Source organism: Ptychodera flava, chromosome 15 (assembly GCF_041260155.1).
Source record: "Ptychodera flava strain L36383 chromosome 15, AS_Pfla_20210202, whole genome shotgun sequence".
NCBI classification, from domain to species: Eukaryota; Metazoa; Hemichordata; class Enteropneusta; family Ptychoderidae; genus Ptychodera; species Ptychodera flava.
Genome location: NC_091942.1, coordinates 28,442,315 through 28,457,174, shown reverse-complemented (window position 1 = coordinate 28,457,174; position 14,860 = coordinate 28,442,315). Strand labels below are relative to the sequence as shown.

The following is a 14,860-nucleotide window of genomic DNA, read 5'->3' as shown; positions in this document are numbered from 1 at the left end:
AAACAACAGTGACGATAACAGAGATAGAGCGTCGTACAAAGCTTATCATGGATTGTACGATCAGTTTGCCAGCTGAGCCCTGGTTCAGGGCTAGGTTGCATATATACGATTACAACATCCAGTTGCCATCATTACTCAGTATCTGCAGTCTGACACCTTTCTACTCACCAAGGAGTATCTGTGATACTGTAAATGATTTTTACCCACATTAAGAATGCCAACACACAATGTCGCTTACCTGTCATGTTATTCCATTGACCTATCGGTCAAGTTCTGTGCAAATCTTCAGAGCTGAATCTTCATGTAAAGTTTAATGCAGAGATCCAGGCCTGATTTTGTGCGTGTCGTGTCTTGCATTATTAGTATTCGGATTATTAGTGTTTAATTTGAACTGAATTACAATGTCGAACATTTCGATAACTATCTTTTGAATAATATGAATCCGGTAAAATTGTTAGCTTTGATGATATTGACACAACCTGCATGGACGTTGTAGTATCACGGAGATACTTCGGAACAGGGACCTATACATGGTTGTATTGAAGAACACTGAACTGCGTCGATGAACTGCAGTCACAGGGTTCTTCCCAAATGAGATTTAGAAATTAATGAAATCCACCCCTCTTAGTCCGAACAATTTCGTCAGGGACGAGTGTTTCAGGTGTTTTGTCACATAGCGACGGTGTTATCCGTACGAGGACGTCGAAGTACAGGCGAATGGTGCCATGAGGCCATTTGTGTCAGATAGTGAGCGGAATAGTAAAATGATATTATGTTATACCAGCCGATACATGTGATCGACACCGTAAGTTTATGAACGCCGTGGATAGCCCAGTAAATTCTCTCAATATAGTCTTGACGATAATAGCGCAAAACTTCTTGTTACGGAAACTGAAAATGATGAAACAGAGTGTTTTGTCTAACGTTTTAGCAGTCTACCAGGAGTTGATACACAGGTTCAAGTCTGAAAACTACCAGTGAAGTATTCTTTCTGATCGATAAAAAGAAGATGTTATGGACATCCAAATGACATTTTGCCTCATGAATATTCATTTCCAAAGAAAGCTCGCGACATTTTACGTTAGTCCAATTAAGATCAAAATATGCAACATTTGCGCTATCTTTATTGGTTAAAAATACTTTCATAGAGCTCGACGGATTGCAATAGTTGCAAACCATAAATGCACAATACTAATACATGTCTGCACCTGAAATAAAACTGTATTTGGAATGAAATATAGTAAATTTATACTTAAATATGGTAACAAACAAAAATAATTTATGTCAGTCTTTCACGAAACAGTTTTTGAAGACCCTGTGGAACGAACTGTATGAAAAAAAGTTGGCTGTCAAAATGCAAATCTGATGTAAATTTGGTAAGAGCTGCCATATGCCTGGCGACACGTCAAGTAAATATCCCGATGCCACATCATTTGGTTTTTTTGCAGACCGAGCAGCTATCTTCAAGTTCAACAACAAGCTTCGTGTTTCTTGTAGGTTTCTGTGCAGTTTCCGTCTTGACAATTCAAATGTCTGAAAACTTCAGTTTTCGTGTCTACATTTCATATGTTCGACTCGGGTAACCTCGAAGAAGAGACGATGACAGACGCGCCTGCTTAAATAACAGTTTGTCAATAATGCCATTTTCGACGCATTCTCCCTGTCTTTGTTCGGAAAATCTTATAGAGAAAAAAAAAAAGGCAATCGCATGGTCCTCTTTTCTCCGGAAATTCAGGACGAGACCATCAGAAGCATTTTCTGTGCACAATATAGGGTCCATATTCGTCATACTCGTGCCGAGTGATCCACATTTGCTGAAACGATGAAAGCGAGCCGAGTATGGAGCCACCTATCCACACCGAAGCTCTCCGCTCGGGCGGAGCGATAACTTTAACTCTGGCCGAGCTCGGCGCCATTGCCACCATCTCCTTGGTCACTCTCTCCGCAACGCCTCTGTGCATTGTGTTCCCGCCGGTGAGGATGCAGTTCATGTACAGGTCTCGCCGAGTGTCCGTGTCACATCTCGCGATACTCTCGTAGAGCATCTCGTGAATGCCAGGTTCACGAAGACCTGCGGTAGACACAGAGAGCAAAAAATGAAGAGAGATTTCCATTCCATTTATTTTAATACAGTACATGACACAATTGTGCTGCTTATTAATCGCTCTATCATTCTCATCTGTGTTATATAGGTCTCTCTCGGCTTCAAAACTCATGAATAAATGCTTTAAGTGTAAGATATTCAAATTACTTTTTTCGCTACTTTCATATTTTAATTTGTAATTTTCTGTTATATTTTTATATGGTTTCACTTGTTTATTCTTTCTGCCGGCAGCTTTTGTGCCTGCTCTTGTTATCTGTTCTTACTTTAATTCTTTGTTTGTTTGCTTACGATGTAGTGACTGCTGCAATGTCATGTTGTATCATATCATGCTTGTATTGTATTGTATTGTATTGTATTGTATTGTATTGTATTGTATTGTATTGTATTGTATTGTATTGTATTGTATTGTACTGTTTGCATATCATTACATTGTATTGTACATGACATGATCTTGTGCTAACGAATTATTCATACTAGAGAATAACTTATGATCCATGCAACTCATTGCAAGTTGAAATATCTTACCAAGTAACGCAGGTTTAAACATAGTCTCCGGAACACGGATTCTCTCATCATCCAATGTTACAGCAGATCCGTCCGGAAGCTCGTAATTTTCTTCTAGCAATCGAAGATTCTTTGATTCAACTTCGAAGTCAAAAGCCACTCGACACAGCCTCTCTTTGATTTCACGGACCGTTTCCCTCTCAGCTGAAATCACAAATATAGGGGTGAAAGAGAATTTAGTCAATACTTCGAGGATATATCAATTCATGTTAAACGACTGTGTAAATGAGTGTGCAAATATAAGGTACATCTCCGTACATCATATACTAGTAGTACAGATAATTACTCGTTATCACTAGTGGATATTCATGCGCCGCATATAACAGTTGTTCAAAGATATTCGGTAACGTCCTGCGTAAAGTCGGTCAAATTGATGGTTACAGTGAGTGAAAAACTTAGTGTTTTAAGAGAGTTGTAATGTTTGAGTTTTTTTCCTGACTTTACGCCTTGTTGTATTAGATGAAACAGACATATCACTCACTTCACATGTTTACAGGAAATCCGTATAAAAATATGATTACCAGAAAAATTAACTTAATATACATATTCTATTCAGAATCGTTTAATCAACGCATCTCACCTGTTGTAACGAAACTAAACCCCTTCGCAAGCAGCAATCTCGCGAGATAATCCGTGAGATCTCGTCCAGCGACGTCCAGTCGCATCATGGCATGTGGCAGTGAGTAGCCTTCGTAGATGGGTACAGTGTGCGTGACGCCGTCCCCGCTGTCTAACACTACGCCCGTGGTACGACCTGACGAGTATAGAGACAGCACAGCCTGGATGGCAACGAACAGATGCGGCGTGCCGAACGTCTCAAACATGACCTGCAAATGGAAGTAAAACTGTGTTGGTAGAGTAAATTTCACCGCCAACTAGTACTCATCTTTGTTCTTTCACTGTGTCCCTGTCGCATTCGCTTTGGCACGGTACCGTATTGTTCAGTTCTCGAGGGATGCGAGTTGTCCCCGGGTTTGGGTTGCAAACTTGGGTTTGCAGACCTTGGGGGAGCCGAAAGTGAAAGTGGTTCCGCCAGGCCGATGGTGACCATGCACCTTCTTGAATGGGAATGGTAAAGTCAGTCCTTTAAAGGAACAAAGATGCTCTTTTAGATCGATTTTAAAGCAGTTTGTGTTGTCTAACTTCTTGAAACATGTTGAAATGCTGGTCAACTATATCCAACCTCAACTCTGCTGGAAGCAAGAAAAGATTAAACATTCAGTAATATTTAATGGTCTATACCAATAAATCAAGTTCAAAACTTTAAGTGCACAGCTATCACCATGCATAGCTGCGTGAAGATACACTGTTAAATAAGGTTTAGACCTCATGCAAGCTTTTGCAATAAAATCTTATTTAGCAGTGCCTTTCATTTATTTAAGAATAGCTGCTATTCCTAACATTGTGGCCATGTTTATTTGTCATAGAAAAGCAAGTCGGAAAAGAAAAAATCCAAATTATCTGGAGGTCACGAACAAAATAATCTGTTTACATTCAGTAAAGCAATAATTTTTCATCCTTTTGCAGTACGTTCGCCATTTTGCACCCGGCCCACACCCTGAGTGACTTTATTCAAGGCTTCTAAGTTTTCTCAGTATCACAAAAAGATAAATAGGACGACTTTGTCCCTTTAAATTAAATCGTAGACAGTAGAGCGTCTCTAATGTCTATATCGTGAAATGCATCTTTAACAGAAACTGCAAAGATTTTGATCAAAAGTTTTCCATTTTCAAACATCACCTGCGAGAATCGACTTCTAAACTCAGGCAACCATTTTCATGCAGCATGTTAAAATAAAATGGTCAGGCAGACTTGTCGGATTATCGCCCGGAAACATCTTTTCTCAGTCGGAGTCCAATTTCTTTCAGAGAAGCAAAGTAAGTCTAGACAAATGTTGATACTTTATTCTCGTAGAATATATTCCAAACTAGTACATTTAAACGTGGATAGGGTCGTTGTAAATGTTCCCGGGCATATTTATAATGTTTTCGTTATTTTCGAGAAATCAGTTATCTTTGTCAGGACCTGCCATTCGACCATGGAGTGCCTGACAAAACATACCAATGGATCCGCTTTCACAAAGTATTGATAACAAACGATGACATTATCTCTGGTTTGGTTTCATGAGAAGTATACATTTATATGATAATGAAAATTCCCAAAAATCAGCACGGCTGCAAGAAATTTTTGCAATTTTTGCTCTGCCCATTAGTTTTCCATCATTGACCACCCTTCTCACATCAATTGCCTACCCCTTGTTACTGTACACTCCTAAGAAGACATTTGACACATTGGAAAAGGGTAATCTTTCCTGCTCAAGACATGGCACATTTGCATACCATGCTGGTTACAACATTCAATGCCTTGAGTCTTCTCTTTTTGTGAATATAAAAAACGGTATCATGGGGATATTACGTTTACCTGTGCCATACGTTCTCTGTTAGCTTTCGGATTGAGAGCAGGCTCGGTCAGGAGAACTCCGCTGGTCTCCGGGGATATGCGTAATTCGGAACAGAATAAATGGTGCCAGATCTTTTCCATGTCATCCCAGTTGGTCACAATTCCATGTTCAATAGGGTACTTTATCGTCAGCAAATCTCTTTTCCGCTGGGCTTCGTCTCCTATGTACGAATCTCTCATTTCCATTTGAAGTTTAGTAGCCTGTAAAAACAGATGTAGACGGATTGAGACAATTACGCGTGAAATATCCGATTGCATATCTAAGTTTGTCATTCGCTATCGTTTGTAAAGCGTATACACCATTAGATCCTCGAAGAGGGTGGATATAATTTGGTTATGCCCTTTCCGCACTTCCAGGATTTGGCATTTCTCAGTACAGGAAACAGTCCGCATACGTTCCCACACTTGTTTTCCATTTTTCAGTTTTTGGCCGCGAGAAAATATCCTTAACAGTAGTAACAAGACTACGGACAACAATTTTGTTCCCCATACTTTACCACTCGTCCTCCAAGACTATCCACTATACATATCAGCAAAGTTTGAGGAGCATCGTCTGTCTGTCTGTCTGTCTCTCTCTCTCTCTCTCTCTCTCTCTCTCTCTCTCTCTCTCTCTCTCTCTCGCCCCCCAAGCCCTCACACAAGATAGCCTTTGTAATGAGCATCGTTTTACCGTTACCTGATTTCGTGGGGTTCCAATGATCGAGGGGAAAACAGCCCTGGGTGAGTCGTCGCCAGCGAGTCCAGCTTTAATTCTGCCGGAGCCGTTGTCAAGGACTACGGCTTCCCTCTCGTCGTCAGCGTCGAAGTTGTCCATATCGTCAAGGTTACTGACGCGACGGTTACTGGAATCTTCAAGCAAAAGTGACAGCAATGACGTCACGCTGCCCTATGATATGCCGAAATTCAACCTCTATGATTAGCCATTAATAGACAACAACTTAGAATGCCATGATTTCGCAAATTGCGTGTTATCCCTATGCGTTACATTACAACTTCCCCGATGCTAACTTGACACCTATTAACGCCTGTTAATCAGATGCGAAAAGCGCCACCTGTATGCATTTCGCGGTGAAGTGTAAATGAAGTTAGTTTGCTCACAGTATTAGTTAATGAGGGGATTATTGACGATGAATTTTCTGGCCAGCATTATGGCAATGCGGACCATGATATGCTCACCCTCAATCCCTCAACACGATACGGACTATAGCTGACCCTTACCTCCATGGGTTGACCCAGGGAGCTTGAAAAGGACGTCTCTTGCTTAGAGGAGGGACTGTCACGCGTTGATAAATCGATACCGGTTTTGGCCGTGCAATGCAAGAGTACATTGGCACCTGATCATGTGTACCTAGACGTGTATAAATCATCAGTGGTTTATACAGCGGTACAACCATGGATCTATTTTTTACATCCATGGTACAACGTATCGGTGTAAGCATGGAGCCAGATCCGTTTCTAGCTCCATGGTGTAAGACTACGACTTTATTTTTGGCTGACTGCACCAGCGATGGTCCGCATCAAACAGTACTACAGAAGAAAATTTACACCGCAAATTTCCATGGACTTTTTTCCATTTTTTTGAAATCACATTATACCTGCACTTATCGTGAAGGCTCACTTCTCAGCCGTAAAACATTAGTTAAAGCTAGGTTTTCATATCAGTGACGTGTGCATGTGCGCAATTTTACTGTTGCTAAAGAGTGTCGATCGACCTTCTGTGAATGCTAAAACACTTCTCCGAGCCATAGACCCTCGAGGGTCTATGTCCGAGCATAGCATCAATAACTTGCAATGTAGTAAAGTAACATCCCCGGAAGATTTTATTTTCTGACATTTTGATCCTGCATACCCTCTGCTTGTTGACAAGCAATGAAGCTAACGAGCGTCCTACTGTTCACCATATCCTTGCCCCGAAAACGACTACGAGGCAGATTATTTCAATTTTTTAAATTTCCATGGGAGAGAGTGGATGTAATCAGATAATTTTCTGGAACTACCAGGCTATGATCACCTCATCCAATCATTACCCGTTTTCCGAACGATCTCTTGATATTAATTTAGTGTGTCATGATCAAAGTTTCACTTTATTACAATGCTGAACTTCTTTGAGAAACTTAGAAATAAAAATCGATCATTTTTACCATGTGTACACGCCAACGAGATGCTATTGTTCAGCAGGAGTGGACTTCTGATCTGAATAAAACGTTGGGTATCTTTAGAGCGGCAGTGTTTCACCATGAAGGCGCGACTTTGCACAATTTTTAAATATCGGATATTTACTATCTAGTATCAAAGTTTGACGATTTCGGGACAAGTATCGGATACTAGACGATACTAGAATGAACTGCGGTTGTTCCATGGGAAGCTGCGTCTGTGAAATCGACGATATTATAGGATACCCGATATTTTTTCGGCGATTTGGGGACTCTAATATCGATACTAGAAGATACTAGAATTACTTGCCCTGTGCCTCGGCACGTTCGATCTGTGAAATCTCCGGTATTTACCCGATATTTATCGGCGATTTGGGGGACTCTAATATCGATACTAGATGATACTTGCATGACTTGCCTTGTGCCTCGGCACGCCGGATCTGTGAAATCTCCGATATTTATCCGATATTTTTCGGCGATTTGGGGACTCTAACATCGATACCAGACGATACTAGAGAGACTTGCCTCGTGCCTCGGCACGCCGGATCTGTGAAATCCCTGATATGTACCCGATATTTATCGGCGATTTGGTGACTCTAATATCGACACCATACTAGAACTACTTGCCTTGTGTCTCAGCACGCCGGATCTGTGAAATCTCCGATATTTACACGATATTTATCGGCGATTTCGGGACTCTAATATCGGTACTAGACGATACTAGATTCAGTCAAATCGCGCGTAAATATCCGATATATATCGGAGATTTCACCACCTCACAGTTCTGGCCAAACCCGACATCCAAGGACTGACTCTAGCTTCGATACTAGACGATACTAGATTCAGTCAAATCGCAAGTAAATATCCGATATATATCGGAGATTGCACCACCTCAGAGTTCTGGTCAAACCCGACTTCCAAGGACTGACTCTAGCTTCGATACTAGACGATACTAGATTCAGTCAAATCGCAAGTAAATATCCGATATATATATCGGAGATTTCACCACCTTACAGTTCTGGTCAAACCCGACTTCCAAGGACTGACTCTAGCTTCGATACTAGACGATACTAGATTCAGTGAAATCGCGCGTAAATATCCGATATATATCGGAGATTTCAGCCCTTTATAAATCTGCCTACAAAATCTAATTTCGAAATTGTATTATAGTCTAGTAGCCGTAAATATCGGATATCATATAAAAATATCTTAGGGGTACTTTTCAAACATAATGTGTACCACCGGTAAATTGCAGTTTGTAAGCTCTGTTCAAAAAGGAACGCAGTCCTCGCTTCTAGCGTTTATGCGGCTTATGCTGGCATAATTATGTTTATCTAATTTGAATAGAAAAGGCTAACAACGTAAAAGCGAGTTCTGTAAAAAGCATGCGAATCACTACCAGAGGAATAATTTTGACACCTTTTCATGCTCCATGAATCCATCATGAATGTCCATCAAATGTTGTTTCAACAAATTTTGCAATGTTTTGATGCATTATTTAGACAAAACATGATCTAACCTTTCGCCAAGGGCATTTGGCGAGAGATAAGCAGAATGCATGAGCCACGTGATCCACTGCCGTCCGCAGATAGGATTCAAAATTATGGTGAATTCACAGGGGCTCATAAGTGCCTATTTAAGTCAATATTACAGCGTTTTTTTCTTTTTCAATGTTACAAATAATATAGCTGAAGAGCACAACACTTGTGTAGCTGTCTTTTGTGTAGCGTGTATTGGCATGTATAGTGAGTCCTCGTAAATGTGACCTTTAGTTCCGTGACCTCTAGGCCCGGCTCTAGCCATGCCTACTTCCTGCCCTGCCCTCGCTATGCTTACTGTACTAATTTAGGCCGTCTGTACACGTGTACAGAAGGCATGGCCAGAGGAATTGGCTAGAGGTCACGGAACTAAAGGTCGTATTTACATATGATCACATTCCCCATTGAGGGCGCACTATACATGCCAATACAAGCTACACAAAAGACAGCTACACAAATGTTGTGCTCTTCAGCTTTATTTGTAACATTGAAAAAGAAAGAAAAACGCTGTAATATTGACTTAAATAGGCACTTATGAGCCCCTGTGGTGAAGTCACCGTGGTTTAATGACCAGCTCGTAAATACCGCAGTCATGAGCGTTCATCTTACACTTTACACCCTTTGATGCAGCAAATACTGGGTCCGAATCACCACAATTCAAGTAAATCAAAGTCCAAACCGAAAACCTATATCTACTACTGAAACTTAACATCATTCCGTTCGAGGCCCGCTGCCCCCTCATTATCACCGGCATAAAAAAAATCGGCGTCATCAAGGGACTCTCAATTTTGTATTTTTTATATTTTTTGATTCGGATGTAGCTTTACCTACACTTGGCTATTTAAAAATTGAATTCGTTCTCCACTGCTTAATGTAAATGTTCTGATGGGAGTGTGTGAAGACTGTGAGACAATCACAATTATCGCCTGTGTTGTATGCTGAATTAGCAACCTCAAGAATGGTACAAATTTTCATTACGGTTTTCTTCTGACGGAAGTCCTTTTCTTATTCAAAACGTTTGATAATACGATTGTGACTGGCGAGGCTACATCAGGATGCAATGCACTCGAGTCGAATACATAGACAATGTCTCTGTTTTTTCTTGTGAGGTGGGATGAGGTAAGGTATACAGCTGCCGCTAAATTAATACAAAACACAATTGTATAGTAAAGTGCTCAAATCAAACTTTGATGTCATTGTTGTTGATAGATATAAGAAATTTAGAAATGTGTTGTCTACTGTTCTCAGGAAAGCTAAACAAATGTATTACAACAGTATTTTTATGGAAAACAAGGTAATACCAATGTAATTTGGAAAACTATCAAGCAAGTCCTCGGAAGTCATGAGGAAAAGGCTAAAAATACCTTGCAGACAGCCTACGAGTACTGACAAATGGAGTGCATAATACATTATCAGCAAAACCTGACATAGTAAATGCATTCAATAATTATTTCGTCAACATTGGACCTGACCTTGCCAACAACATCAATTCTCCTCATAAAACTTTAATAGTTACCTCACTGAACCCACAACACATTCCTTTTTATGTCCTCCACTACACAATCTGAAGTTCATAATATCATTTGCACCCTGAATCCAAAAAAGGCATGTGGCCATGACAAAATGCCAGCCAGACTTATAATTGATGGGGCAGCTATAATATCAAAACCCTTGGCATATATATTCAATCTTTCATTTCAGACTGGAATTTTCCCCCAATCTCTAAAAATAGCCAAAGTCACACCAATCTTTAAAAAAGGCACAAAAGATGATCCAGGAAATTATAGACCTATATCAGTATTGCCCCTGTTAAGTAAGATTCTAGAAAAAATTGTCAATGCACGCTTAATTCAGTACATAGAAAAAAACAATATTTTATATGAGCATCATATGGATTTCGTCATAAATACAGCACAAAACTTTCAATTGTAAATCTTATCAATTATCTTATCAAACAACTTGATAATGGCAAAGTAACACTTGGTATTTTCCTTGACTTCTCTAAAGCTTTTGATACAATCAATCATGAAATTCTTCTTTCTAAGCTTTCTCACTATGGTATTCGAGGTCTTCCTTTACTTTGGTTCAGAAATTACTTACACAATAGATCCCAACTAGTCTCTGTCAATAATAATGCCTCATCATTCCTTAATGTTACATGTGGAGTACCACAAGGATCTGTCCTTGGACCTACCCTATTCTTACTATTTATCAATGACATTGCCCGTTCCTCCACATACTTCAATTTTAGATTGTTTGCTGACGATACCAATCTATTTCATACTTTCCTGCTAACCAAGTTAATATAAATTTAAATACTGTCGACATTCACCTCAATACTGTAGTGGACTGGTGCAGGGCTAACAAACTTACTGTAAACTACCTCAAAACAAATTACATTGTCTTCAGAAATCATAACAAACATATTTTCTTGAATGGTACTCTACACATCAATAATACAGCTATCAATGGGTTGAAGTGACATCATTTGTAGGTATTCACATGGACAGACATCTTAAATGGTCAAAGCACATTAAAATGATTAATTCTACTATCAGAAAAAAGGTTGGCATCCTTTTCAAATTGAGACAGTTTTTACCACGCAATATCCTTATTCTTCTATACAAAACTTTCATCCTACCACACATCACTTATGGTCTTGAAGTTTGGGGTTCACATATCCCTCACATCTCAATAGTATCTTTCTTTCGCAAAAAATGGCAGTCAGAGCTATAACTTTCAGTGACTTCACAGCAAACTCAGCTACTCTTTTCAAACAACTTAATATTCTCGATATATACAAATTACATAAATTACAGATCAGTACATTCATGTATGATCTTATAATAATAACTTGCCACACAGTCTTACAACATACTGTCAGTTGCCTTCTCATTGCTACAGTACTCGTCATAAAATTAATGGTAACCTTTATGTCCCAAGTGTCAACACTTCCTTGGGTAAATTCTCGATATCATATACAGGCTGCATCTGTTGGAATACATTACCTAATCAAATTAAAACAAAAACCACTAGAAGTTCGTTCAGACACTCCCTTTCAAGTCTCCTCATACACGGTTAGTGTTTTACATGACGAAGAGTTATATTCAACTTTACAAATATGTAATTCATAATATATAAATATATATATTTCACTATACATTTGTTTTTTGTTTTTGTTTTATTTTATTTTACATATTTTCTACTTACTCGTAATGTATTTATTTAGTTATATATTTATTTATTTATGTAGTTGTTCTTATTCACTTAGTTTTTTTTTTTTTTTTTTTTTTTTTTTGTTTTTTTTGTTTTTTGTTTTTAAGTAATGAAGAGTTATATTCACTTTACATATATGTATATCATATTTAAATATATATATATTTTATATACTTTTTTTTTTTCTTTTTTTCTCTTATCGTTTTCTTTTTTACGCATTTCTACTTACTCGTAACGTATCTATTTAGTTATATATTTATTTATGTAGACTAGTTGTTCTTCTATTCACTTAGTTACTTTGTTACAATTAGGTTACTTTGCAATCCCACTACTTTCATGTACACTACCCTCGATATACTTCAGTTTTCTTTTTTCTTCTTCGTTTTCTTGCTTTAACATCAAATGGCTTTGGGAACGGACTAGACTAGCATTTGCTATTTTCCGTTTCCATTTACCCTTTATCACAGCACAACTCAGATGTACATTCATTATTGAATTGTAATGTTTATTATGATTAAGGGTAATAAAGATTATTATTATTATTATTATTATTATTATGTCGTCATAAGTACGGACCGAAAGAAAGTAGGAGTTATACTTGTAAAATATGAACTTTAGTAGCAGTCAAGTCTACAAGCTATAGAAGTCGAGCGAAGTCTGCACGCCACGGTCATTCCACTCGCTTTTGTGGAGTGACCGTGCTTACGTCGTTCGACCAATTTCAGCTTTTGTGCTAGGTGTTGGTACAATCATCTCTACTACCTCCATGGTACAATGAAGCGTCTTTTCAGTTCTTGTGTACAGATGTCGCATCGCAATTGCCATGTGGTGTCAGAATTCGAAAATACCACGAAACCATAGTCCCTTGTAGAGGGACTGTGACGAAAATAATATTCAATCAAACTTTACAGGAGAAAGTCGCGGTTTTCACACACTGCCTTGCATGCAAATGCTGTTCGAGTCGTTTGATTTTGGTATTATCGATGTGTACGTGATTCACACCTTCCGACCGGCTTAGCATATTAACTAACCCCGAAATTTCGGGGTTGCATACATGGCTAGTTAGCATCGGCGAAGTTGTAATGAATAACATCATGCATTTGTTCTGTCTTGCTTTGATTTTCGGTGCCAAACACTGCAAAATTTATGCCTGAATTTGCATAGACAGACAATGGATACGCTCCATATATATCATATATCTATACCGATGCAAGCCAAAGGCAATTTAAAAACTAAGCAAAGCTAATGCTTGGACACATAATGAATCACTTCCGATCCCACATTTAAATCTCGAACAACAACAACTGTCAATGCGCACTATTGTGAAATGATTACCTCATCGCTAAGATGGCTGCCACGCGCAATACATGTACAATGGGCGTCGACAGTTTACATGTACATCTGGTGTTCGGTAATCAGCGAGCGAGCCGACAGCGACGTCGGTATGTAATGCTGTCGATATTGCCGTATTCCTAATTTTGCACCTGGGTGATTTGACAAATTTCCATGTCGGTTGCAGAATCTCCGTAGAAAGAGTTGATACGGCAGCGACACGCCCCATCTAGCGAAAGCGTTCGAACACTCGCACTCGAATCGATGTACTGTTACTAGCGGCACGGTCGAATATGTACACGAACTGTTACGTTACTTACCGGCTAGAGACGTCGTCTAGTGACGGCAACTGTAGTCAGTGTCTCGCACCTTCATCAGTTTTCCCCGTCTCATCCATGTAAAGCGACGATGTACATTTTTAAACGAATGCCGAGATAGGATATGCCATGTTTACAATAACACTGCATGCTGTCCGTGTCAGTACTCGCAACCCAATTTGTATGACCCGTTTTGACCCCGTGACGAGTCTCATGCAAATAAGCAGTTAAACGCAAAGGGTTGTTTGAACCGGTGGCAAAGCACGAATATGAACGAATGGAAAGAATGCTCCGTCATGGCCATAGGCTGTTTCAAACATGATTTTTTAGGTAGAATCGAAGGAAAAAGAGTTTCAAATTCATTTTTCGTAGACACAAAACGTATATGTTTACATTTCCTAATGGAAACATTTCTCAATACAAACTTAAATGTCTGAGGACATGGAGGTAGGGAGAGATTCAGGATGACTCATTCTATGTTAATAAGAATGTCAAAGTTCGCCAGGTGTTCTACGCTCAAGAAGCCAAGGTCGCTTGATACGTCGTACAGTTGAAAAAGTCAAACTCAGTGTAGCTCTCCACACAAAATTATCATTTCAGTTCACGCCACCACAAACAAGGCCGTCAGGTCTTAAGTAAGGCCGGGAACCAGACTGATTGTGCGGAACTGTGTTTATGAATTCCATTGAAGGAGAGCTGATTTGTTGTAAACTTGAGAAAAACATACTCATGGACACAAAAGAAGTCGTAAGCGAGCTAGCGAAAGATTAGAACTATTTACATGTATTTCAGGTGAAATTGAGCGTTCGCATGGTCAACCAACATTGTGGTCCCACCATAGTGAGAACATATCACTTAATGTCCACTGTCGCAGCTCAGTGAAAGTGATCGATCCTTGCGTGGCCTCATGGGATACAAGAATAGCGCTGGCTTGCAACAATGGTTTACTTCGGAATACAGATATTGCATCTCGTCTTCAGGAAAAGAGACATTGATTTAGTTTTCCTCTTTTGTTACGTCAGTAGGGATGCTTGGAAAGCTTTAGATTGAGGAATATTGTCGAGCAGTGTAGCCACCGCGGCATATTTATGATGGCGGGATATTTGTTTGCGTATGAGTTACTTGTTTTTTGATTACTAAACAATATCGTACATGTAGAGAAGATAAGTACACTAC

The 14,860-nt window shown here is 39.3% G+C and overlaps 1 protein-coding gene across 1 annotated transcript; it reads right to left on the bottom strand.

The window, feature by feature from the left end:
* Window positions 1-1,085: 1,085 nt before the first annotated feature.
* LOC139151772 (actin-1-like) lies at window positions 1,086-13,879 on the bottom strand. The gene is made up of 6 exons (XM_070724756.1): window positions 13,688-13,879; window positions 5,805-5,977; window positions 5,090-5,329; window positions 3,249-3,495; window positions 2,630-2,812; window positions 1,086-2,071 (listed from the first exon to the last, which is right to left on the bottom strand). Exons 2-6 carry the CDS (start codon window positions 5,940-5,942, stop codon window positions 1,746-1,748), a joined length of 1,134 nt encoding a protein of 377 aa, XP_070580857.1. The 5' UTR covers window positions 5,943-5,977; window positions 13,688-13,879; the 3' UTR covers window positions 1,086-1,745.
* Window positions 13,880-14,860: the final 981 nt, after the last annotated feature.